This window comes from Cygnus olor, chromosome 24 (assembly GCF_009769625.2).
Source record: "Cygnus olor isolate bCygOlo1 chromosome 24, bCygOlo1.pri.v2, whole genome shotgun sequence".
Lineage (NCBI taxonomy): Eukaryota > Metazoa > Chordata > Aves > Anseriformes > Anatidae > Cygnus > Cygnus olor.
In genome coordinates, this window is record NC_049192.1 from 5470399 (window position 1) to 5497398 (window position 27000).

Consider the following 27000-nt stretch of genomic DNA (forward strand, 5'->3'; position numbering starts at 1 on the left):
AGCACGGCGGTACTCACGTTTACTATTTCAAGCTCCCAGAGGTTTTTCACAGTGTCGATAGAGCTGTAGCCGCTCGAGAGGAAGGACTGGATGTAGTCCTGCAGCCCCAAAGAGTCGAGCCAGGCGGGAACCGAAGGCTGGCTGTTCCCATCGCAGCCCAGGGGTTTTAACTGCGAAAGCACAAGGCAGAAAGAGGTTAAAAGCCCCAGGGGCAGGGAGCCCAAAGCATGCGGCGTCTGCAATTAAAGCCAGTTTAAACGCTATCACCATCTCCCCTCGCAGCTTTAATGTATAAAAAATTGCTGCACAAACAGGGAATGAACCTCAGCAGCCTCGCCCTTGCCATGAGCCCTCTCCCAGGTGGGCAGGCGATGCCGCGGGGGCTTCGAGGGGCACCGCTGCCCACCCCAACCACAGCGAGAGGCACAGTCTGCCTGGCATAAGCGAGGAAAACAGCTCCAGAAAAGCCCTTTCCCAGAAAAGCCCTTTCCGTGGCCTTCCCAGCACAGCAGGCGAGCTGAATCCGCTCTGAACTTGCACACAGGAACAAGGGCCCCGGTTACAGCAGGGGAGGTGTCAGTGAGGTTAAAACTAGTTTCCCTGGCTCTGCACCAGCCTTTCTTCTTGCAAAAACCCCTTTTCTCCTGCTCTTCTCGTTGGCACTCGCCATCTCTGCGGCCACCGAGCCAAGGACACGCGGCAGAAGAGGCTGCTCAGAGCAGGCCCCCCAGGAGGGACACCCACCCCGTCCCCAGCACCGAGATGCCTCCCGGGGTCATCCCACCCCCGGAGCTGGAGGCCCACACGTTCCTCCTCCTAACCCCTTCCCACTGCCCCCGCCATCCTTTGGGGTCACCGGGACACGGCTGGAGTCAGAGGTCCTGGTTTTGTTCCCTCTGCCTTCAGGGCCACGCTGGGCCCTGCTCCACGCGGGGACGTCGGCGCTCACCTTCGGGAGGGAGCGAGCTGCCTGCAGGAGTTTACGGCGGTGCTGCGGGTCACCGATCCCGATGTCCCGAAGGTCCTGGTCTTCCATGACATTACAGCCCTGTGGGGACAGGAAGGGGTGACACGGGAGCACAGCCCATGTGCGTTACAGCCCCCACCCCACCTCGGGCCCCAGCACAGCCCGTGCAGCCCCCTGGTGCTGGCCCCGAGCAGGCAGCTCCCGAGGAGGCAGCTCAGCCTCGCGCAGCCTCACGTCCCCACTTCAGCACCGACACAGCTGGCACAAGAGCGGCCGTGGCACTGCAGCAGCCGCAGGGTGGCTCGGTGGGACAGTGCTGCTGCCCCCTCCCCAGCACAGCCTGCCGCGAGCGTCCTCGTCCAGCCTTTGGGTTTCAGGCCGTCATTACAGAGACCTTCCCGTCTGAGAGGCAGATCGCTGCTTAACAATGCCATTTCCCAACGCCCATGTAATCCCCAGCATCCCAGTAACCCCCAGCATCAGGCTCTGCTCAGCCTCCCTCCAGGGCCACCGAGAAAATGCATTTCTTTCCACGAGAGCAGCGGAGCTCAGCTTTCTCCTTTTCCTCGTTCAGGGGAGCAGCTCGCCCCCAGAGACGCGCTGGCTGCCCCGCACCGCTTTGCTACGGCTCGGCTTGTGGCCCCTGCCCCGTGCGGAGCAGGAAGGGACGCATGCAGACCATGTTTATTCACCCCCCTCCGTCAGCACCCGCTTCTCCCCGTACCTGGGGGAGCTCAGCGCGCAGCCCGGGCTCGGCTCCCCATGGCTCTCGTGCGACCACGACACCGCAGCAGCGAGCTCGGGGCTCACGGACGCGCAGCGCCGGCTCGCACCCAGATCCTCCCCCCCCCAGGACCTGCCTCCCTCCGCTCTCGGGAGAGGCACAGCTGAAGGTCTGAGCTGCCGGCGCTCCGCTGCTCCACATTTTGGTTTTGTAAGAGAAACCTAATTAAAATTGGCTGTCGGGCAATGTGCTGCTGCAAGGGCACGCAGGCTGCGCAAACAGCGGGCAGGACGGCCAGGGCTTCGGGAAGGGGAGCTCAGGGGGAGAATCTCTCACTGTCCTCTTTAAAGGGCGGTTTTTAAATTCCTTCCTACCCTGCTTGCTTGGTTTGTGCCCACTGGAAGATGGTGCTGAGCACGAGCAGCAGCGCTCGTGCCACGTCCGTAGCCTGCCGCGATAACTCCTAGGGCTCTCCGTCCCCAGGAGATGCTCTGCCACCAGGATGCTGAGACGAGTGCTCAGAGCAGCAGCAAATTAACGCCGCAGATAAGAGGTGCCCGAAGCAACGTCGCTGGGGAGAGCTGCCCTCGGAGGCCAGACTGCAGAGAAACAATTATTTAGCAAATGACAGTGGCAAATTAAATCAGCGGGTGGCTGGGAAGCAGGGCTCGGCAGGCGCTCGGTGACCGCCAGCGCCCGCAGCAGCGAGACGGGTGCTCCTCTGCCTCCGTCCTCCCTTGGCAGGCAGAGCCGCCCGACGCCCTCGATTCCTGGCAGGCCTTGGGGGGACCGAGACCGCAGATCTGGAGCAGACAGCTGCAGCACAAAAGCGTTTGTCATCGGGGGCTGCTTAAACGGCCGAAAGCTGGGGCTGAAGGCTCCGCAGCTGACGAGGGCGGTTTGTTCCCTGCCTTCCCAAAGGTCAGCTCGCAGCAGCAGCAGGCTGGGCGCTGGGCTGGGGCACCCGCTGCCAGCTGCAAAGTGGCCCCGGGACCGCCCGAAATGGCACCGCGGGATGGGTGGGAGCTCCGTGGGGACACACTCTGATAGATTGCACCTCACGGCCCGCAAGCAAACTGCTGGGCTGCACCTGAGCGGTAACAGCACACGAAGCCTCCTACGAGGATGTCACTGTGCCGTGTAAGCTGCCCTGCGCTCCTCCCAGTTGCAAAAGGAGGCTCTTTGCTGATGGAAGGCTCTGCCGGTGCCCATGTGCTCTAAGAGCAGCCCAGGCTCCAAACCAGGCCGAGAGCAAACCCCGACCCAAGCAGGGCACAGAGCTGTCCCCAGCGAGAGGCAGCCGCTGTCGGAGGCAGCGATCACCCAGCTCGTTAGCAGCAGCCCGCTAAAAAGGGAAAACATCCCTCCCCTTCCTCGCTCACAATTCTTAAGCCAAAAAGCCCCGTTCAATGTGTTTCTGTAGCGGGGGAGATGTGTGCTCTGCTCGAGGAAGAGGATGAAGGGCAGCTTAACTGCATGGACACGCACCTCACCCGGCCAAGCGCTTTCGCAAGCTGCAGCTCTGCTGAACAGGTCGCCGGAAGGTCCTGGGGAGGAAGCACGTGTGCGAGGAGTTCATCTCCTGGAGTGAGACGGCTTTTAAAGGGCCTTTTAAACGGACAGAAGGTGACCAGAGCAAGCAGTGGGGTGTCTCCAGAAGCCTGGTGAGCAAAGCATTACCCTCCTGCCAGGGGGGGCAAAGGGCAGCGCGAGGGGACACCTCCCGACATCCCCGCAGCAGCAGCGGGTTCAGGTCACGGCGCGGGTACCTGGAGCCTGCAGCTCCCGGCCCTTCAGCCCGCTCAGCACCCCGGGACCTGCCTGTCCCCGAGCTCGGCCGCTCGGTTCCTCCCCAAAGAGCCGGGTGCCGGAGCTGCAGCAGGCGCAGGGCCTCGCGGTGGATGCGGGCGCACCGAGCAAACCCTGCACGCACCAGCGGGGGCGGCGCGGACCTGAGCAAACGGTGACATCGGCTGCGTGTAAGTCTCACGTACCAAAATCAATAGGCTCGCTGCTCCTCTGTGCGTTTTTCACTCCTGCTTGTTTTCCAGCGTTGAGCCTTTTTGGTGCTAGCGCGCTGTAGCACAGCCACGCCTGGCCAGCACGGCCCCTCTCCAAACGAGGGGTGTGGAGCTGGCTGCGCACACATTTCCAGGCTGCCCGTTTTATGCCGACACGTGCCATGCCGGGCCCAAGGCAAGGCGATAGGTGTTCTCCCACTTTTGGCATCTCCAGTCCAACAAAAATTGCTTGCCGTGCAGCAAGGCTACAAGCTAGTTAAATACTGTAAGAGCCACAGCTTTCTCTACCACTCCTTATCTTGATGCGTCACATTAAATTCCCTCGGTGCCAGTCTGTATTCTCAGGGTACTTAACCAGGATAGACAAAGCAGAGCAGCTCTGAATAAATCATTAGTCTATTGTGCATGAGCCTCTGCTTGGAGGAGCGTCCTTTAAACCCATCCGGATTTCATCTCCAAAGAAAAAAATTAGCTGCTACTAAAATAGATAATTAAATGCAAACACGCTGGAGATCTTTTAACCTTTGCCAGCTGAACAGATGAGCTGTTTATTCTCAGACTTTAAACCTGTTTGCGTTTAACGCGCTGTTCAGACAAAAGCCAAGGGGCAGGGGTGCTCCGCGCAGCGCCCCGGTCCCGCTGCCACCTGTCCCCGCGCCACGCAGCGATTGCCACGGGTCTGCTCGGTGCCCTGCTCTCTGCGTCTGATAAATCCTTCGCATCAGGAGCCCCCTAAGCAAGGAGGGTTCCCGGGCACGGAGACCCTGCTGGGGTCTGCTGCAGCTTTCCTCCGTCCCCGCCTTTGTGCTTCTCACCGCCAGCCTTCAGCCTTCTCACCCTCCCTGCCCTGGCTTTCTGCCCTCTGCCCCGCCAGGCACCGAGCTGCCGAGGCCGCTGGGTCTGTCCCTGAAGCAGGCAGGAGCCATCCCTTTGCTGTAACAAGGAGGGGAGACACGGAGAAACGTCCCCACCCAGCAGCTCGCAGAGGAACAAGGGAAGAGGCGCTCAGTGCCGAGATGGAACAAAGCCTCTCCACCACGCAGCGCTGCTCCAGGCAGACTGCCTTGATACAGGGCTGCAAAATTCCAGAGGAACTGCTCTTGGGTGAGGTTGTGAAAAACGAGATCCCACTGTATGGTGTATTTGTTTTTTTGCGCGTGTGTTTTTTCGCTGTTTGCTTTTTTAAAAGCAGGCAAAGGTCCCCGTTGGTGCTGACAGAGGTCAGCAACCAGGCCAGCTGCCATCTCCCGGCGTCCCGCTGCAGGCTGCCGAGCAGCCCTGGCACCCCGAGCCCAGGCTCACGGCCGGCCCCGCTCGGGGTCCTCTGAGGACAAACGCGGCAAATGCCCAAGGCAGGGGAGAAGAAAGCTCCCAGGGCCTTGCTTTGCTGTTACCCAGTCCTCTACGGCTCAGAAATGCCAATTAGAATCACTGAAACTTTCCGAAGACGTACTCAGGCTGCATCCGTTGTGACAAGTGCTTCTTACCTTGTGCAGGCTGCCAGGCTGCGCGTAGCGTGCACAGCTCGGGGCTGCGCGAGGACCAGAGCTCTCCTTTTGCTCATACCGGGGAGGGGGGATGTCTGAGCGCCCCGTCCATCCCACACCTCACCATTTTCTCCTTCAGGGCACAGGCGACAGCTCCTCACTTCCACCGGGAACAGCTCTCGGCACTGCCCGCACCGCAGCGGGGATGCACTCAGGGGCTGCCCCTAGAGCACTTGTGCTTGCATTAATCCGGATTTCGGTGCAGCACCGCACGCACACGTTAATAACTGTTGGAAGTGTTTTGCTCCTAGAACAGCTGGGGTGATCCCTGAAACAATCCCCTAAGAAGCAAAGGCTGTGCTTTTTTGCAGCAGGCACAGGAGCACAACGCATCCCTTAACTCCCCTTCGTGCATCAGTTCGGCCCAGGAAACGATTCCTGCAGCGCACGTGTACCTGTGCTGGGATGAAACGCATCGGCCGAGCCCTCTCCCACGCCCAGGGTCCGAACGATGGGCGCAGCCACAGACACCTGAACCTGGGCAGGGTGAATCCCACTCCCCAAACTCCAACCTGGAAGAGACCGGCAGCTGGACAGCCAGCCCCTGTGCCACCCTCGGTCTGGGTGTCACGTTATCATCCCCAAATCCGTGCTTCGGCTTCGGGGCTGAGCAGGGCTCCCTCCACAGAGAGGGGCAAATGCCCAGGAGCACGAGGGGCCCCTCTGAACCCCGTCCCCGCCCTCTGCACAGCCTCGAAGGAGAGCAGAGATCCGCCAGCGACCCACCTCTCGTCTGGACGGAAACCCAGCTTTTAGAGAAAGGCTCCGCTTTAGTCATGCTTCGCATCCTACACTGTAATTAAACAGCCTGCGAGGCTCCAGGTTTCTCATCAAAGGAGAGAAGCACAGTCGGAGGTTGCACCGTACGAAGGCAGCGTCCCCTCCTGCCAGTTAGGTGACCCCAAAGCCGAGCGTGCCAAAAGCGGAGCCGTCGAAATCTGCCAGCACTGCTGCTCCAGCAGGGCGCTCCGCAGGCACTTAACTACCCAATTTTCAGATGCTGCTTCTTGCTCAGAGCCTGGCTCTGGTCCATTCTCTCTTTCCAGCTAAGGAAGGGCCCAAGGCAAAGAAAGTTTCGTATAGGACGCGGAGTCTTATCCAGCCAGCAATGCAGTTTAATGAATCCCGCCTGTCTCGCTAGGCTCACGCTCATACAAGTGCTGCCGCTGTTACTAAACCACGTATTAAAGACAGGCGGCGGACTGCGGGGAAGAACTGAGACCAGAATGTGTTTGCTATTAAAAGCAACAGATGCAAAACCCAAACACAGCTTTTCCAGACTACAAAGGCTTCTGCAAACATCTATAGCAGAGTGCCTTCAGCTGGATGAGCCAAAGCATCCATTTTTTCTTAGATTAATGCACACAAAGCTCTTTTTTCTCCCCCTTCTCAGTAAATTCAAGACAATTTGCATCTTGTCAAGGATTTTGCTGTCACTGCTCTTGCTTTACTTTTGGCAACCAAGAGCCTGGATGCTGGAGATGGAGCCGCATCCAGCTCACCACAGAGGCAGCGCGAACAGGGATAACGCGGCAAGTCCCAAAGCCCAGAGGCCGCGCTTCCCTTCGCCCCCACGCCACTCACCAAGCTCTCCTTTTGAGGCAGGAAAATAAAGACAGACAAAGAAGGATCCTGCACGCTTCTATAAAGCCACCAGCCTTCAGAGCCTGGCAGCCTTGGGCAGCACCCCGAGGGAAAGGGAAGGCAGCGAATTTAGGAAGATGAGCTACAGCGAGGGCATTCCTGCGAGCTGACAAATCCACCACTGCAGCCGGCAACAAACTCTGTCCCCAGGTCTGTTAGCAGCTAAAGGCCGAGGGCCTTGGTTCCCTGGGGGGCTGGAATTTGCACGTTTGGCCTCGCACCGTCCCCGCGTTCAAACCCATCGGAGCTCTGCGGTGCTGGGCAGAGCCGTCATGGCTGCCCGGGCCTGTGCTTGGGGCAAACTGCTCTGATAAATCTCATTCAAGAGGACAGGAGCAGCTAACGCTGTGCTGATGGACTAATTCATTACCTCGTCCTAAAAACAAGCTTGCATTCTGTCTGTGCAAGTGCACAATCTGCTCTTTGGGGCTTTTCACCCCCCTTTCACAGCCCCCAAGACCCAAATCCTCCCAGGATGAATCCAGCCTCGAGCGGAGGCCCCGCTGAGCACCTACAGCACCACGAGCCAGCCCTGGGCGCTCAGCCCCTCCGCCAAACCCGCTCTGGTGGCTGTCGACCCCAAAACCAGGACCTACCCACTCCAATTTCATGGAGCAACAGCAGCCCTTGACCACGAGAATTCACATTTGTAGTTGGCCTCATGGTTTTGTGCCTTCCCTTAGTGGTAGCTGCAGTTTGAGGTAAGTTCAATGGAAATTAGGGGAAAAGAAATATTTGTTTTGCCAAGGCCATGACAATGAAGGCCCAGCTCTTCACATAGCATTGATTGTGGAAAGGACTCCTATACAAAAGCCTACAATAAATCCTCGATTAACACACAGCCACTTCATTTTTGCTTAATTTTTTTCCCCCCATGCACACTGGCAGCGTGACAATGGCAACGGAGGGAATCGGTCACGGTTGTCAAGTTCAGGCAATTTTATTGAGAGCAAAAAAAATTAACTGCTACTTTAATGGCTTTTTTAATGTTTATTGGGCCTGGAGCTACTAATGAATCAAATGTAAGTACTCTCTAAATTGCCAGTTCTGGTCCACCCACTTCAAAACCCACTCTGAGCTCGCTGCTCTCTGCGAAGTCGCTTTCATGGTGCGCGGTGCTGAGCGCCGTGCTGCCCTCAGTCCCCAGCCCTCAAAAGGTCCCCGAAGTGCTCCCTCGAAGCCCAGCTTCTGCATCCCACGGGTCAGGTCAGGCTGAACACGCTCGCACCATCCCCGTCCAGAGATAACCCGAAAAAGCAAACCGTCCTAGACAAAGCACAGCCCTCGTGAGCCACCCAAGCAGCGCCTGACGCACTGGAGAGCTGTCAAAAAAATCCTTTCGCTGCATGAATTGGTTCCCGCTCAGACGCTTGGCAGGAGCTCTTACACCAGGGTCCAATTCCGCTCTTACGGGGTGCTCATCCAGGGCATCGAAATCAGTCTGGGGACCGCGGCAGAAACGCGTTTCCAGTATCCTGGCAGCAGTGATAAAACAGGAGACAATACCATGTAATGTGGCTTATGAGCTCCCTAAGTCATAAAACTAAATGAAAGCCATTTCGGCAATAAATCTGCCAGCCGGCACGAACCAGGCCGGCGAGATCCTCAGATCTGATTCACCATTGTTAAGGGTGGATGGCCGGCACGTCTAGGTGGCAGCTCCCCAGCGGCTCAGCCCACACCGACGTGCAGGATCGGTCACCAAACGCCGCCGTGGGACAGAGCCACGCACACAGCATGGGCTTTAGGAAGAGCAGGCCCAGCTCCACCAGCTCGAGACCTCCTGCCCGCTCCGTTCCCCGGACGGCTGGAGGTTGCTTCAGCTTGAAGCCAAGGCCAGCTGCCCAGGCACGAGCCGCACACGGGTCTACCTGCGCCTGGCTGAAGGTATTCCCCGAGGGCTGCGAGCGTGCCAAGTTCTCCCTTCCTCTCACCACATGCAGCAGCTGTAAAACCTTGTCTGTGGGATGTCTGAAAGGTCGCTGGTCTGAAGAGGTCACCGCTTGGTGCAAAACTCAACTGGAATACGGCAGTTCAGTTCTGCCCTAGATGGCTACTTGAAAATGGCAAAATGAAAAACGGTTTCAAACGAAAACAATTGTCAGAGCACGCTGAAAGCCCGGCGGCACCCGGGGGGCAGCGCCTGCAAGCCAGAAGGGACAGTCGGGAAGGAGATGGTGCAGAGCAAAGCTCCCACTCGCTCACTGCTCATGGGAGATGCCCGTGCTCCAGCAGCGCGCGGCAGGTGAAAGCAGCGCGCGGCCGGCAGCCAGCACCCGAGCACCGGGACTTGCCGGGCGAAGGGGACTCAGCCCCGCACGCATCGCGTCCCTCGGCGGCCGGAGGGCTGGCATCAGAGCCAGCTCAGAGCTGTGTTTCAGCCCTGCTCTGCTCACACATCAAGCCAAAGCCTCGGCTCTACATTATTATTATTTTTTTTAACTGCTTGCACACAAAAACAGGGACAAGGGGAAGGCTATTCTGTACTGAAGACCACTGCAGGCTAATCTAACATGGCACTGAATCGCATTTAATCTAATTAATGTCACTACTCTCAATTATTTGCGGATACCCCATTCTCCCAATCCTGTCATAATTCTACCACTTCTCCCCAGTTATGAAAAAAAGAAAACCCTCGAGGAGCCCAGGGCACTACACGAGGAGAACAGATTTCCGTTTCTGATGCTGTCTGATTGAATCAGCATTAGCTGCTTTCCACGCACTCCATGGGAATGCAGGCTTGAACAATAAAAATTAAAAAAAAAGCCATAAGAAATAGGTTTTGTTCTCTTTTACCTGCTCATTTGTGAACTGAAAGATCTTTGGACTAAATAAGAAGTTCAGGCACAGAATAATCACCAAACAGAGCACGCGAGGTTTGCGCTTCTCAGGCATCAGGAGCCGTCTCAGGCAGCACCGGGCAGTCAGCCCTCCAAGGGAAGGGAAAAGCTTTAGCAAACATCTCAGACAAATTTATGGGCTCTAACGGATCACAAACCACTAACGTGAAGGTATAAGCAATGGCACTTCTTTCTCCATTTCGGAGGGAGAGCTCCCCTGTGAACTGTTGCAATCCCTTGCCACCACCGCTGGCTCTGTCCTTCCTCTCCCCAGCGCGCAGCACAGCCCAGCCTGGCCTCTCTCCCCAGGTCGTCCCGCGTTTGCCAGGGGGCTCTGGGATGCACTCTGCATCTCACAGCCCCAGACCGGTTTCCCCGACCTCCCGAAGCGAGCACCTCCTGCAAAGGCACTGGTGACCACAGGGGACGCAGCGGGACCGAGCTCTGGCAGCAGGACCCCTCTCGGTTCCTACTCCTCTGACATTTTTCCTACTCTTACAGCTCCCCCGGTTCATTACCAGCCAGGGACAATTAAAGTGATTTATAGTGCTTTTTTTTCCTGAATGACACTGCTCACTCACTGCTACGGCTTTGTGAGCTGACCTTTTCTTTTCCTCCTCCGGTGGAGGATGAGGCAATGGGTCTCCTGAAACGCCGTGCAGACACTAGGGCTGCATTCCTCCACGTGGGAGGTAGCAGCGCTGGCCTCTCTTGGGTGGTGGGGTATTCTTGGTTCATTAGGACTGTTAGCATTTGGCATGCACTTCTGCTGAGGATTTGGGTCTACTTGCAGAGCTGTATTTTGCTAAGGCCAGGACAGCACAGCCACTGCCAGTAATCCTCAGCGAGCAGCTTCAATTTGGCGATGTTTACCCATCGCACAAATAAACCTTTCCCCTCTAATGACAGAACTCCAGCAAGCTGCAGAGCAGAGGAGGAGGATTTGAAGCACCATCTCCATTTTCTCTTTAACTCCCCAGCTGGCTGAACAGGCTGCTCTTCGAATTAAAGCCCCCCATGAAGAGCAGAAGGTTGGTGTCACAGTCCGATCGCCCCAAGCCAGCACTGCTGACGGTGAAGGTCACAGCGTGGCAGCGGAGAGGACGAGCCAAAGAAGCTGCTCCCAGGGACTGCAGGGTTCAAGCTGGAGAGAGACAGCAAGAAAAGCAGGGAAGATCCTTTCCTAGCGTTGCCCACAAGCACCACAGCAAAGCAACTTAAAGGGAACAGAGGTTATCCAGAAACAGCAGTGTGGCTCAGTACAGATGTCACCATTTGGAAAGAGAACTCGGTCTTTTAGGAAACAAAGCTACTTCAGTCCATCATTTATAGCCCTCTTCTTCCCTCTATCAAGAGAAAAGATCACGCACCATCTGAAATAAATGTAGCTTTAGTCCCTCCCCAGAAACACGTACATTTGCAAGTAAATTTTAACATCACGTCAGATTGACGTTTAAATAATCCTGCTGCTTCGTGTCAGCAATATCCACTCTCGACCGAAGTCGATACTTGATTGGGATTGTTTACTCTGAACCAGTCATAAACGTGCAAGTTTCTGCGTTTGACTGAAACCAGTCAGCATCCCTGAGATGCTCTCGTGTGCCATACCAAACACTGCAGCGCTTTGTTTTGCAGCTCTAACAAGAATTCTGCATCATGGAAATACTGATCAAGAAACTCTGCCTTAAGAGCTGGAACAAAGCAAGGCACCAGCGAGGCCAGCGCTGCAAACTCAGCCCGTCTGCTGCTTCCCAGCTCAGCTCCAGCTCCTAAAACACCAGCAACTGCGTCCAGGCAGGAGGATACTCCTTCAATTTGTGCATTAACATGTGTGATTCCTTGCTTGCCCTTCCCTGACAGCCAATTCGTAAGCCCTCAGCAGTGTCTGCAAGTTCCAGAAGTGAGAACGTTCCCAACAGGCACAGCCTGACACCGCTCAGAGCTAACTGGTACTGCAAGTTACTCTGGTGTTTGTCCTGAATTCCCCCCCAGAAAGAAACAGCACTGGCAGAGAGACACACGCGGGACAAGGGTCAGTCCTGACGGCAGTCATCGCTTTTCCCAAAGCAGACCCAGAGGGCAACAGAAACGAGAGGTTTGCTGCCAGTGGCAGCGCTGCTCCCATAAAGCCAGCCCGTGGGCAGGGGTCCTGCCGGAGCCTGAGGCCACCCAGCTGCAGGCTGCTAACAAACTTGTCCCTGCTGCACCTCTGGAGCTCCCCAGAGCAGAGAAACCTCTGCTCAGCATTCACAGCCCGCACCAGCTATCTGCTAAAACACACTTCTCCCTTCCCTTTTTATGGGAAAACCCGTAAAACGTTCATGGCTCGCGTTACAGTTTACATCCCCAACCCTGCCTTTTCGACCTAAACCGTGAAAGCCACAGGTCTCCCAAGTCTCCTGGGGCCGGCGGTGCTCCCTGGTAAGCACGCACGCAGCAGGATCGCTGCCTCCCTTCTGCCCATCGCTGCTCCTCGCCGCTGCTGGAGACGAAGCTCGCGCCGGCCGCGTGTCCGCAGAGCGGAGGGAGCCAACCACATATCAACCAATAACGAGTCTGGATTTCCAAAACCAACAGAATTATTAGTCTTGGAAACAACGGGCGTTTCTGCCTTACATCTGACTAAGAAGCTTAATGTATTTACAGAGAACTTTTCAAAATCACTTCACCGGGCTGTGCGTTCGTGAATCATTTCCCCTGCGTCGGGGGGAAAGGCTTTTGTAACACAGGGTGTGAATTAACACAAGAGCCAAGTGAAAATACAAAGGGAATTCGGAATTCCTGAAACCAGAACTGCCTAAAGAAGGGGCTAGAAGAGCATTAAAAACTAAAAGGCCAAACTTCTGCACCCTCCGAGTTCTGTCTCTTACCACCTTTGCACTACCTACTTGGTGCGCTACAGCATTGTAAAAATCCATTTTTTTTTTTTTTTTTTTAATAAAGCAACAGCAGCAAACAGCACGGCGCCAGCCAACGCTGCATCTCCCCCAGTCCCCCCTGCAGGATGTGCTCTTTGTTCGACCATTCTCTTAACCCCCTCACCTGTACGTACTGTGGGCTGAGAATTCCTCATAAACATATGAGACTAAGGAGCTTTTCTAGGAGGCTGTGTGTTTTACAGCATGCTGCTAACATTTTGCTCGTGATGCTTTTTTGTCTCCCCAACGTCCAGGCTTCTTGTTTGCACCCAAAGGGGCCACCCGGGGATGCAGGCAGCCCAGGGAGCATCCTTGGCAGGCTGAAAAAAACCCACAGCACTATATTGAGGGCATAATGTGACGTGAAATCTTATATAGGAAACAAGTGTTTCTCTACGAAAAGACTCCAACTTCTTAATTTTTGCTACTACAACTTAATTAGCCTCACAGCCCATCTGGCGGCTTGCAAACCATCACTCAGCATTCGTTAGGCTTGGAAATAGTTAACATAATGAGGCCCTAGCACAGGCTGAGCCTTCCACAGAAACTGATTTAAGCCCAGGACAATAATGTCACTTAGTTTGAAATATCAGTGACCGAAAGCAGGAGTTAATACAGAAATTATTGCATCAAAAAGGAAAGGAACGGGCAACCAGCCACAGCAGGAGCCCAGCACCGATGCCCTTTCAGTACTCGCTGCAGCAGCCAGCTTCAGTGTCTACAACAATTTTAATAATTCATCTGAGAGCATCATCATCAGTGTTAAAAACAAACGAACTCAGTTCCCATTTGTACGGTGTCTGAGAGTTTTACTCCCGCAACATCAGCGGCTGAAGGGAAGTAACAGCACGGAGGAGATTTTTACGAATTAGACTTTCAGACTGGGCCGCCTGCATTAGCCTGAAGTTCCTAAGGCTCAGATAAAAGGATTTAAAGGCCAGATTTGACATGGGTGCCAGAGTCAACTCCCCAGTAAAAAGGATAAACAGCAAAGAGGAAATCAGCCAGGGTTTGCAGGAAATCTTTGTTAAATTATTTGACCTTTTAAAATTGAGAGGAATGAAGAAGGAGAGAGCATCCCACTGCCTGGAACGAGCAGAGGCTGATTTCCTTACAAACGAGAAAATTCTGCACGAGGCAGTCAGCAGCTAGGCAGCTATTCACTGCAAAGAACCACAGTCAATGCAAATTCCTGCTTCTGAGCCTCCGGCTCCTGCTTTTCCGGGGCCAAATGGAAAGTTGAGTTCCTTTGTTGTTAAACTTCTGTACTGGGACGTCTATCGTCGCGCTCGAGACGCCGTATCTGCTCACTGCTGGAAGAGGCAGCCCAGCAGCCCGCCGACACCACAAAGGTCAGCCCGTCGGCAGAGGACCCTAAGCAGGGACCTGGGGGTGATCCGTTTCAGCACAGGGCGGAGGCAAAAGCCTGCGAGAAAGCCGTCGCCTGTCGCCAGCAGCTCCCCTGCTGAAGGTGCCTGAACTAGACAAAGGAGAAGCCGCTTGCCATGGAGGCCAGGACGTGGGGCTGGGTACTCACAGGGGCACATCTGCCAGCGTTCAACCTCCAGGGCTGGGCGGAGATCCCATGACGCTTACAGGAACGTTTGTCCTGTTGGTCAGGTTATTTTTTAAGAGCATAATTGCATCCTGCCTTTCCATACCCAACCTTTCCTTCCCTGCCCTTCCAGCCGTGCCCCGCTCAGTCTCCCTTTCTTTCCCTGTCTGACCCCGCAGACCTCCACCACCGCATGATGGGCGCTGCTTTTAACTTGGGAGAGCAGGAGGCTCCCTGCAGACGTGCAACAGTCTCATTCACTCGCCATGGTGTTTTCAGAGCCCTTTTTGCCTGGCTCACAACACGGAGTGACATCCCCCTGGATGTCACCTCTCTGCACCATCCTCAGCACCAAGGAGTCCACACGCAAAGGCATTTCTTCAAGCTGCACAAAAAGCAACCCCCAGCCCAATTTGTCTCTGCAGCTTGTCATCCCATGCAAATTCTCAGATTTCCGCACCATGCCACCAAGTTTCTATGCACCAAAACCCTCAATATTAAACATTAGGGTGCTGCCATCATTAGGTTTCAGAGCCAACGGTGTCAACACGATCAGGTTCAGCTCATTAACATCCTGCCTGCATGCTTAGAGTAAGGATACTTCCAACAGGAGGTCTGCCACCTCCTTCACAGTCCAGAGCACAGACAGCTCGGTGACTTTTTCAACACATTAATGAATTCCAGGTCCCATATCTTGAATAAATTGGATCGTAAAGATTTAGGCAGTAGAGTAAATAAAATTTTATAACAAAATTACAGTGAAAAACCGTACCAACTGTAACTGAATCAAATGGGAAGACGAATGAACCGACACAACCCTCGTTTCCTCCTTTTGTCTAACTTCCTACACATCCTCCAGACCCTTCTGCTGGGCTGCAGAACCCAGGTCTGCTCTGCAATGGACACAGGGGTCCCGCAACAAGTCAGGGTCCGGCTGATCTGTTCGTTAGAGCCCGAAGGTCCCACCAGCAACTTACCAGGAAGCGGACATCATCAAAGCCGTTCAAAAGCAGCTTACTCTCGTATTGCTGCAGGCCGATGGACTCCAGCCACTCCCCGACACTCTGCTCCAGCATCCGTGAACCTGACGAGAGAGGAATCGGCAGACGCTTGAAAAGGGAAAAACCGTTAAGGCGGTAGCAGCGGCACTCTGAGGAAGACAGATGGCATTGCCACATCATAGTCATTACCATAAAGAAACTCAAAAAATTATGCTCAGAGTACAATAAATCAGCTGGCAGACAATTCCGCTGGTGTGCACAGAGCATGGACAACAAGCTTCCAGCGCCTCCACGGGCTCCGGGTTTAATTTGTATCCCAGTTAGCACTCAGAAAACGAAACACCTTGCCCCAGCAAACTGTTTAAGAAGCGCTCCCGGGACCATGGCATCACATGCACTGCTCGCAGGGCTCGGGCGAGTTTCTTGCCAGGCAAACACACGAAGCCCAACCCCACGGGGATGCCGATCCAGTGCTTGGCTCATCGAAAGGGGGCGGGAGGAGGGCAGGAAACTTTCCCCCAAGGCATTCGCAGCCAGCCACAGGTGCGAGGGAATGGAGTGGAGCCGCTCACAGCCGCGCAGCGCCGTGCAGGTCCGCTCGTCCATGCGACTCCGGATGCACTACGCTGCCCAGCAGGCCAGCAGGGAGGGCCAAGCGCGCTGGAGGCACAAAGCAGCTAGAGAGAAAGTACATCTTCATGCAGCTGAGACACAGAACAGACACGACGGACTTTGAGAAAAGCAGCAGAAGCCAGACTAGAGCAGCTGTCCACAGGAAGACATGCAAGACAAAGAAAGCACACAAACTGCAGCAGAAGATAAGAAGGGCTTATACTTTTTTTCCCCAAGCAGTCCTGAAAGAGGCAAACCATGGTAAGGGTTTTTTCTTTCCGTTACTGCGTTACGAGGAGCAGAGGGGCGAGCGACCCTGAGCACGAGTCTGAGAGTCCTGGCACTGCCATGTTACCACCTATCCGACACGGGGCATTGCAGCACGCGGCTCCGACCGCACTGGCTGGCAGCACCGGAGAGCCTAACTACAGCGCTGCACTGGCTGACAGCAAGAGAGACAGAGGAATCAGAATGGGTTTTACACAATGCATTCAGTCCTGCCAGGTGCTTGGTGCACGCTTGTATTTGCCCTTCCTTCATTTTCTTCAGCTAAGTGCAGCTGCTGCATCCCAGCCCCTGACTCAAACAGGCAGCAGCTCTGGAGAACGAGGCATTTTAGTTCCTTGCTTCCAAAGCACGTCAAAACAAAACGAGACCAAACGCAAGCGCACCCTCTCCTCTTCCAGCAGCAGCTCGAGTCAGAGACATGCCCCGGCACCTCCTCTCAGCCTCTGATAAATGAGATTCTTCCCAACACCCTACAGAAGCTGTGCAGACAAGCTCTCCTTCCCTCACCCCTGGGAAGGGAGTCCAGGGACTTGTTCCTCTCCTCTAGAGGAGCTCGAGATATGACAAGAAAAGTTCAGAGATCTCCTTTTCACCAGGGCATTTGCTATGCAAGACAGGCTAAAATTTTCAGGCTGCTTAGCACATCTGTGTTTCAAGGGTATACGCAAATAAAAAGATGATCAGGAGAAAAACAAGTTTGCTTTCTTTGAACCTTCAGGTCACCTGAAGCTGTTGGGCACCTTCCAAGCCATCCTTCCACCCCCACCCACTGCAATGGCTGCACACCGCAGAGCTCACGGTCTCGTCTGGAAATTCTTGGGGAAAGGGATCCTGCTGCTCTGGTCCTCGGGAGCGCTCCTCTGCCAGGCGAGCCGCGCTCGGCGAGTTCGGGAGAGCCGGCCGGTCTTTCTAGCGCACGCTGCGGCGCGAGCAACGCAGAGATCACAAAAGGTTTCCGTCTCCCTCCCCTCACGCAGCCTGTGCAGAAGGGCAGCATCTAAACCTGGAATTTATGCAACAAGCTCCGGCTCGCCCGGGGTCTCCATCCTTCCCTCCCGTCGATCCTCCGCGGTCTGCGAGCAGCCAGGCAGCCGCGTCCCTTCCCCAGCAATCGCGCGTCCTTGCAGCGAGCCGCAGCGGCGGGCTTTGTCTGAAGGCAGCGAGCTCCACGCTTGCCGTTCCACTCTCAGTCCTGTCTCCTGCTCTCGCATTGCCTGTCCCTCCCTTCTCTTCATCCTCTTACCCCTCCCAGCTCTTCCATCCGCTGCACGAGCAGCGAGCAGCCTTCGCAGCAGAAGCTGCAGGAGAGGGGAGGGAGACAGCAGCTTTATAACTCTCTAGTGGAAATTACTGACTTCTCAATATTTACTCAGTGATGGACTACACAGCTCGGGTTTTCAAAAAAAAAATGATGTTACAGGTCTGCTTTGACAGTTCAAAGTGATTTGTGGCTGGCTCAGAATTAATTTGTTGAGAGAGAGGTGAGGAAACTGCTTGCTGCCTACTACAGCATTTCTGGAAGCAGTTGGGGTATTGGCAGGGGGAATGAAACCACAGCAGTTCCTTCCTCTGAGCTCCTGAATTTGCTTTAAAAAAATTATTTACTCTACTCAGCCTCTTGTACACTCATAAACGTATTTCTGCTTTTAAAGGGGAAAACCCTCAGTGACACCAAGTGCAGGTTTTCTGGTTTAAAAATCACTTCGAAACAAGGCAAAACAAACAGGGGTATTTGGAGGGGAATGGAGGGGTTAATATTAAAAAGAAAAAGAAGAAAATAGATGCCTGAAACATCCCAGATTGAAACAGAAAAGTCCAAGATATTTGCATGTTATGAGGATGACACAGGAGCGCACGAATGCCAGTCACTGTGCCGCCCAGCAAGAGCTGGACCCCAACTTCTGATTAAATAAACTCCTAATTCTCAGCCAGGTCAGCTCCATCCTTCTCCCTGTGCTCCAAATTTTAGGAATCCTACCTTTAAAAGGTCTCAGGGTGGGGGGCAGCTGACAGAGCGTAGTTAGAAACAATTACAGTATTTAAAAGTTGCAGAAAAAGCGAGCCAAGCAATTCAGTTCCTCCTGCAAGGTTTTTCAGGTAACATAGCATACCCCAAAGAAAACAGAAAAGGGACAGGGCCACCTCGGCCCTGTTACAGTAATGACCCTTAATGCCATGATTGAGCCTGTCTGGAGGAAGGAATAGGCACGGCACGCCTGACAGCCAGCATCACCCTGTTTGCTCTTGGAAGCTGAGAGCAGTTCAGCACAACCTGGCGTGGCCTGAAGACACACGACTGAGCTTTCCCAGGAAGAAAAAAACTGCATGTCTAAGCAAGCGTTGATGAAAGCATGGCCCGTACACAAAGAAAGCATGCAAAAGCAGCAAATCAGGCATTTGTTGCCACAGCTGGGGCTGATCATCAGGTGGAAGTCCTTAAACCCACAGAGGGGGGGCTGTAAGCTCAGGCAATGCATTAGGCAAGATGGATGGGCCAGGAGAATGTAGTCATTAACGCCATCAGATGCAAGAAATAGAGCCAGCACCTAACTTTACTGGAACTAAAATCAATTAACCAAATGCAGATTGCTAACAAATTTCTTCCTTCTTAGCCCAGCAGAACACCAGGCAGGTTTCTCACATCTCAAGTCAACGGCAGAGTTAACTCACCGAGCCCCAAATGCATTTGCTGTCCAGCGCAGCATGCCTCCTGCCTGCATCAGCCTGATTTATCGAGCACAGCCCATCCATCTCCTCAGTTTTGGGGAGAGAAACGCCACCTGACAAATCGCTGTAAGGCAGCAAGCAAGGCACAGGTTTTTTTCCAAGCCAGCAGCGAGGTGAGAAGCTGCAGGGCAGCGGGGCTGAGCTGTGCTCCCCTGCCCCTCCGACCCGCGTCTGGAAGGGAGGACTGATGAGAAGTAGGTTGCTGGAGAAAAATGTATGTGTGACAGCAAAACAGGCCTGCACAGATAGACTGAATACAAACATCTATTCCCAAGCCAAAAAAAAAACACTAAGGCAAGGCCCAGGTGGGATCCAGTATCCTTTAGGAGATGGGGCTCCTCGATCCTTCCTCATCCCAAAAGCACTCACCAGCACAGGTCTGTGACAGACCCCTTTTCTTCTCACCTCTGCCACCCCACCCTCAGGATTCAGTCAGAGACAGCCATCCGAAAGACTGCCTTACGAGCTCTACCAAGAAATCAGAGGCTGACGCCGTTGGCCAAGTGCATTGGGTTTACATGGCAAGGTTTTGGTGGGGGGCTGCAGGGGAGGCCTCCGTGAGACGAGGCCAGAAGCTGCCCCGTGTCAGCGGCTGAGGTCACGGGGCCTGTTCAGCCTGGAGAAGAGGAGGCTGAGGGGGGACCCCATCGCAGTCTACAACTTCCTCGCGAGGGGGAGTGGAGAGGCAGGGGACCTATTCTCCGTTGTCACCAGTGACAGGACCTGCAGGAACGGCGTTAAGCTGAGGCAGGGGAAGTTCAGGCTGGACATCAGGAAGAGGTTCTTCACCGAGAGGGTGGTCGCACACTGGAACAGGCTCCCCAGGGAAGGAGTCACTGCGCCAAGCCTGTCTGAATTTAAGAAGAGACTGGACTGTGCACTTAGTCACACGGCCTAAACTTTTGGGCAGACCTTGGACTTGATGATCCTTATGGGTCCCTTCCAACTCGGGATATTCTATGATTCTATGAACTGCAAGGGCCCCAAAATAGCCCAGCTATTCGCCCAAAACTGTGAGGGACATCTGGGGCACAGGAGGGGCCTGGGCTTGTTCCAACAGGACCCCAAGGGTCCCCACTCTCCCTAAACCCAAGCCAGTTGTATGCAGTAACACCCCGTATATATGGATTCCAAACATACTGAGCTCCGCAGCAGCTGCCACTCAAGGACTTTAACCTCTACAGGCAAATGAGCAATCCCAGGCACAAAACTAGAGTTGGGAGCCCCAATACCCTCAAAGCCCACCCAGAGTTGGGGATGAGAGCACGTTTGGAAAGTTCCCTGTTTGTGATGTGATCTGAACCCTTCAAATAGCCCTACCAAATTCCTGAGCGGCAAAAGCCAAACTGCTAAAAGCCACGTGTCAGGGTGCCCGCAGCCCAGGAGGCACTTTGTCCTTGAGTGAGGGGCTGGCATAGCATTTTCCATGTTCCAGCTGACCACGTTTGTAAATAAGTAGAAAAAAAGAGAAGCTGGGAACATGCACAGCAGCTGGTCTGTGTCAGGGAGCCCACCCCAAGCGGAAGGCAGCACAGGCAGCAGGAAAACGTGCTGCTCGAGGCTCTGCCTGCTTCCAGAGACAGGTGTCCATTTTGCTGAAAACTCCCTGCACAACAGCAGCTTTTGCAGAAGTGAAAGCTCCTCCTCTCCCCTCCATGTCAGACCTCTCCCCTAATGATAGCGATCAATCACACGCGCTGCTACAGCTACAGCCCAGCTCGGGGAGGGGAGGGCCTGTCAGAAAGCAGGATGCGAAAGGGCTGCCGTTGGATTAGACCAAAAAACACACGCTGCTTTGCATCCCCCAGCAAAGCCCTTCGGCCCTAGGAAACACAAGCCCTAATCAGTACACAGCGTGTAGGGCAGGCACAGGTTAACCCCCCGGTGGGAACTGGCAGGGGGTTCCTCCTCACCAAAGCAAAAGCCCCAGTGACAAATGGATACGAGATACGCTTTATTATGGCAGGCAGGAGCCGTGTGCGCAGATGCGTATTAGCATCTCATCAACGGGAGACGCTGCCCACTCGGAGCAGTTTGGAGGTGAAGGATTTAAAAGGACAGAATTCCTCGCGGTGGCAGCCCTCCAGCGTCCCCCACCACACCGCAGTAAAGACAAACAAGCTCCTGAGGTCTGCTTTTGTCCTGGCTCCTGATTAAAGGCAGAGGAGGGAATTCACGATTCAAGTAGGGGAGGAAGCACCTCTGTCGCAAGCAGCCTCGTTTAGTGAATATCGATACCTACAGCTGTGCTTGGGAAAAGCCTAGCATCACCGAAATTCAGGAGCAGGGCAGATTAACCACATCCAAAGGGCTCGGCCACCGCGCCACCCGTGCCGACCTGCAACTGGCGACCCCCGGTCCTGCTCCCAGCAACAGCTGCTGCCCCACCAGGAGTGACGGGGGACAAAGATCCCCCAGAGAGGCCCAAGGGACATCGGGAGAAGACTGTGTCCCCAGAGGGGCAGGATGCTTCCCGGCTGTTCAGATGGTGGCACCAAGCCAGTGGCCCAGAGGACAGGTCTGCCACAGCCGAACTGCTCTCGCCACCAGAAAGCATTTCCTCCGATACCATTTTCAAGACATTTAGATTTTCTGAAACCCTTGAGCAGTACGTGATATTTAGTCACCTTCAGTCCCCAGACGGCAGGGTTCACCAGCATCCATTTAATCAAGCTCTGTACCCCGTGTCTCCCTACAAACAGCCCCGTTTCCAGAGGCTCAATTAAAGCCAAGCAATTATCTCCTCCTTTGAAGGCCAGGACTCGGCTCCATCCAGAGACAACGCACCCGCAGCTCTGCCTGCAGCAGCAGAAAGGGCAGGTTTGTTAACAAACTGCTGGATTCCCAGCTGAAGCCGCATCTCGGGAAGAGAAGAATTTCAATAAGCCTCCCGAGCAGCTCGGTAATGCAGAAGCGTGGAGACAGGCGGCTGGGGAAGAGGCAGGCTGTTCCCCTGGTCTGTGCAGGGGATGGAGACACTTCTAGGGACACGTGCGCTGATATCAAAGCCTCCTTCCTCTCTCAGCTTCACCTCCCCTTCACGTGCACTTTCCTCAAAAGAAGGAACAAAAAAAGTGTAGAAAAAGGTTTTGGACACTTTCTGTGAAAGCTGGCAGAACTGCAAAAGGATCTTGCCTGGTCCTGTGAGCAGAGCCAGGACGTGCAATTAGGTCACCGTAGGAGCAGCAGCAGAAGGCACTTTAACAGACTGGGATCCGACTGCTGCTCTGGGCTGGATGCTGAACACAGACTCAGCACAGGCGGCTCTATTCCCCATACCCCAGCCTCTTCTACTTAAAACGCTTTCATTTTCATAACTGTTGTAACCCAGGATCATCTCCCGCCGCTCTGATGCTGCATTGCGGAGACAAGAGTTATAACAGTTGCAAGCATGGCTGGAGGACATTGCTCTGTTGTTTGAGGAAAATCAATGCACTAAATGACACCGGGATTCCTCCTTCACCTTGTCTTATGGAAATTTGAAGAAGCAAAGACAAAATGCACAGCTAAATCATCGCAACACAATTAACAAAACTACGTACTTCAAGGTCATGGAAGCACCCAGGTAAAACATACAGGGGAAAAATGCGATGAGTTTTATCTGATGTGAAGCCATGATAGGGCATCCAGAGTCTTACAGGTGAAAAATTTATAAATGTTAAAAATATTCTGGAAGCCACCATTTATGGGTTGCAGAAAAACAGGGGCTTTGCTGGAGAAATCTCTGCAGCGCTCCTGCTGCTCTGGCCTGTTTGGGAGAGGCTGGGTGGCAGAGGCAGCTCTTTGCACCTCATCCTGCAGCAGCCGAACTAAAACCTGGCACTCCATAAGCTCCAGTTGAGACAATGTGCACAAGAACACACAGATGTAAAGAATTAAAGAAGGCTTGTCTCAATGATAGGGCTGCAGAGACAAAATAGGGGTAGGGGGAGCCTGGCCAGAGCTGGAAACTGACCCCAAAGGCCAGGTTAATGCCAATTAAAGGCTGGTTTTGCTTCCCTCTGTGCTGACTTAAGACCAGAAGACCATTCAGGACACTGCAGTCAGGCTATTTTTTCATCTCCTAATCCAACACACAAAATTGTGCCACGGAACTGTACAGATGACAGGCCTCGCAAGGGCTGATTTTAGTCCTTCCCCGGAGCAAATCTCCCAGGCTGGAGCACCCGCGTCCTCTCCCCAGCCCTCCACGGGAGGCAGGGCGAGCACTGGAGGGCCTGGGCAAGACTCCACACCCCACACAGGCTTTCTGCTCCAGCACTCTGGTCCCCCAGAAACATCCCCTAAGCAGGTGACACTGCTGAAAAGCCAGGAGACCCGCACCTCGTGGCCAAACGCCACGTCACGCCGCTGACAGAGCGGGGCTATGGATTTAAAAGCCACCTGGAGGAGAAGAAAACCACCCAAGAGGCACTAAAAGCTTGAGACCGAAGCATCAAGTGAGACATCCCAAAGGCAAGGGACGCCTCCTCGCCCTGCCCAGAGCACACCAACATCACCTCCAAGCCTGCACTTCCCCACCAGCCGCTGTCTTACCCAGGGAAAACGGCCCCAAGCGGGCTGGCAGAGCAGCTTTACCTCCAACCATGCCCAGGAGCAAACACACAGCCCGGACCGGTGAACTCCCCTGGATATAGTGGGGTGTTGGAAGATGAAACGCTCCTTTCCTTTTCATTTGGCCTGAACAGAGAAGGAACATCCTGAAGAAAGGGAAGACAACTCCTCCACCTGGGAGGTGGTTTGGGACACTATGAACAACCCACACCACAGATCCGAGACACTGAAATACCCTAAATGCTGCTGCAGATCTTGTATCAGAGCGACTACACATTTTTCAAATCTAAATACAAAATCCCCATCCCAGCCTCCCAGGACCAGAAGGATTTAAGGAACAAAATACGGGAGCGTGGAGAGCTATGAGGAGGTTCTGCTCGTATCCGAAGGGACAGATCCACACTTACATAGCCAAAAGAGGCAGAGAAAAGAGCATCTTGCTGGTGCATTATGCATTTGAAACAAAAGAGAGATTGTTGTGGGGATTGTGAGACCAGCTGGAAGACAAACACGCAGCAGCTCTGTTTCAGACTGACTGCTTACAGAACGTTTTGTTGTTATCCGCCAGAGAAGAACAGAAAACTTGAGACAAACGTATTTTAAAAGGCAGGAGAGAAGCGTAAGCAATCAGTTTGACTTTCTTAGAGGCTATGTTAAGAACAACAGCAATTGTAGGAGCTCAGAGATCAGTAGAGCTTTCTATCCCTAGGACACTGAGTCCTTCCACCACCTTTCAGCTAAGCTGCAAAATAATTTTTTTTCCCATGTGCAGAAAAACCTGATCTTCATCTTCCTCCTCCACACCCAGCAAACCCCAGTGGTGAAGCGTGAAGTATCAGAGCACCCTGGTTACTGGGCTGTGGGAGGGGGGCGATGAGCCAGCCACTGGAGCTGGATTTTACTCCTGCAGGAGAGCACAAGAGGTGTCCCAGACCACTCACACCAGCCAGCACCTCTCACCTCAAGGGAAGGGTTGTAAGCAGGCACTGCAGGTGTTGGAAGCCACCGATGAAAGCTCCACGATTCTCATCAATAATCTTTGTTTCGAGTTATTCAAAGATGCAAAAACGCCACCTCAAAACGTATCGTACCCTAAGCAGTAACACCAAGCCCCCAAATTTTAAACAGCCACTTCCAACAAGAAACAGGACCCCCTGTACACACACATGCAGACACTGGGAAGAATTAACGAAGAGCAGGTGAGCAGGGGCCCCCTTCCCCATCAGGCAGGGGGTGCCAGCTGTAATGCTCCTCACCCAGCCCAAAAGCCAGCCAGGTGGGAAGGACAACCACGGTATAAAAAATTAATCCACCCAGGGGAGCATCGAATTCAGCTTGCTGGTAGCGGTGTTGAATGTTATACTGGGAAAAAGAGATCTGCTCGTCTGTGCCAGACCCTTCCTTTCCCCATTCTGGGTGCTAAAGCAGGAGCCAGCCCCCGGGGGGGCTCCGTGCAGCGACACACAGACACACGCACGCACACGAGCTGGGTTACGCTACCTGAGATCCTCTGCTGCTCCTGGGAGAAGTCAATGCCTTCGCCGATGGAGCTCATGATTTTCTCAATCTGAAAATAAAACAAGCACGTGCTGCATTACTGACAGAGCCGCAGGAAAAGGTAAAGGGAGCCCCGGGATTTCACTGCCACAGGACAGATCCAGGGAATGACGTTAAGGTACCTCTGACCCAGAAAGGGTGCCCTTAACACCTTGCCTGGAAAAGTCTCCTCATGGGTGGATGACTCAGAAGGGATGCAGAGAGGCCGGGACTCTGCCGAGCCTTCCCTCCAACAGCCTGAAAATAATCAGCTCCACGAAACCCATCCCTCGCATAACAAACTTAGGGAGAAGGAAGGGATCCCCAAACCACTCAGCACCCTGCACGAACACGCAGCCCCTCCTTCACCAGCAGGCAAGCCGGAGAGACGCCGGTCGCTAACGCCTTCACTGCATGCAGAGCGAGCTGGGCTTCACCTCAGTCCTGGTCTTCTTGTTTGGTTTTAAAAGCACCACGTTCCCCAAACCCGTGTGTGCACATCGCTGAGAGCAGAGGTGCTTAGAAAGAGTTTGAAAATAAATCAAGGATGCAGAAGCACCGTGGGGGCAAATGCCTTAACTGCCCAGGAGAGGGAGCTAAAGACAGTCCCATGCCCTGAGCTAAGCAGTTCACAGTCAAGGCAAACGTCACGCGATTAGGAAATGGTACAAACTCTTTCTTGCCTTTTCAAGTCCACTTTGGAGCTGTTTATAAACGATCGCTTTTGCGACGACAAAAAAAAAAACAAACTTAAATTCGCAACTTTTATACAGCTAAAGAGATTTCCTTAAGTAACAAGAGAAACTTGAAGAACAATCGTTGAGCAGAGGTTGTAAACAGAGATTTTGTCATGTAGTGCTGCAGAGGGAAAAGGGATGGTGACAATTGCTAGATTAACTCCGTTAAGATGGAAGACCGGATAAATTACAGCTCAGTAAGTCAATTTAGGATTTTCAATAGTTTAAGGTGCCATACAATTAAAGTCCGCTATTTTCCAGCCAGCAATAAGACCCTGAAGAGGCTCAGCTCTGGTTGCTTACCCCAGTCTTCAATATATAACCAAAAAGGGAAAAAAAAATAAAAGAAAAAGCCCCCAGTGAGATTCCCAAATAGAAACCTGCCAAGAAAACATTCCTGCGAGACACTTGAGAGTGGCTGCTGCTGAACGCAAAGCCGATGCACGGGCTGGCAACAGAGGAGGGGTGAAAAAAAAAAAACAGCAAATGAACTCTTACACAGCTTTTTCTCCCTGGTCTTTTAAGGACAGGCTGGGTGAGGAAGTCCAAGTTTTCCTGGACCTCGTCCCCCAGCTGCCTGTACAAGCCCGGAGCCCGGGCGTGCTGCTTTGCTTGGTGCAGCTGCACAAACTCCCCAAAGCGCCCGGCCGGTGAGCAGAGCTCCTGGAAACGCTGCGAGGAGCTGGGGGCCTGACTTCCAGTCAAAATCAATGGGAGCTCAACGCTGAACTCCATTAAGGTTAGGGTTTTTTTTGGTGAAAGAAAAAATGTGAGCTTTCAGACTCCTGCCAAGTCAGATCTCCAGTGAAGCCCTTCTCATGCGCCGGCAGCAGAGGCAGTTGGCTGTAACGTTTGGTTTCACCGGGGAGAAGGCATTCACGCCATCCATGCGAGAGTCATTAAAGGACGTGGATACTCTGCCCCTAGAAAAGCACAAGGGCAAGCACTGCTGCTGGGCCTGAAATAGAGTTAATGCCAGTTTACTGTGAGCTTTGAAGACCAGCCTGAAAAAAAATACATCATAATTCGAACACGTAGGGAAGCGAGGCACGCTCAAGAATGATAAAAGCAGGGTTTTGAAGTCGCTGGATGCGCGGCTCCTGCTGTCAGCACAGGGCAGAAGTGGGTTTTGGTCTTCTGCCCCCGAACACAGCCAGAACTTGAACGTGACTTTTGCTAAAACTGCCCGAGCAGCGCCGGGCTCTCCATCTGGGTGCTGGTCCTGGACAAAGGGCAGGTGCCATCAAACGCTGGCACAAGGGTTAACGCAGCCACCAACAGAGCAGCAGGATGAGCGATCAGATCCCTTATTTCATAGGAGGGTAGAAA

The 27000-nt window shown here is 53.8% G+C and overlaps 1 protein-coding gene across 18 annotated transcripts in view; it reads right to left on the minus strand.

The window, feature by feature from the left end:
• The window catches only part of ANKS1A (ankyrin repeat and sterile alpha motif domain containing 1A), a 107018-nt gene that overhangs the window by 13553 nt on the left and 66465 nt on the right, over nt 1-27000 (minus strand). For 17 of the 18 annotated variants that reach the window (XM_040535791.1, XM_040535789.1, XM_040535788.1 and 14 more), the window contains 4 exons: nt 24899-24965; nt 15194-15300; nt 950-1048; nt 18-170 (listed from right to left, as the gene is read on the minus strand). In XM_040535791.1, the coding sequence (XP_040391725.1) occupies nt 18-170; nt 950-1048; nt 15194-15300; nt 24899-24965 (426 nt within the window). Of the gene's footprint in view, nt 1-17; nt 171-949; nt 1049-15193; nt 15301-16052; nt 17999-24898; nt 24966-27000 lie in introns of those variants that run through there. The other variant, XM_040535803.1, reaches the window with a different exon arrangement.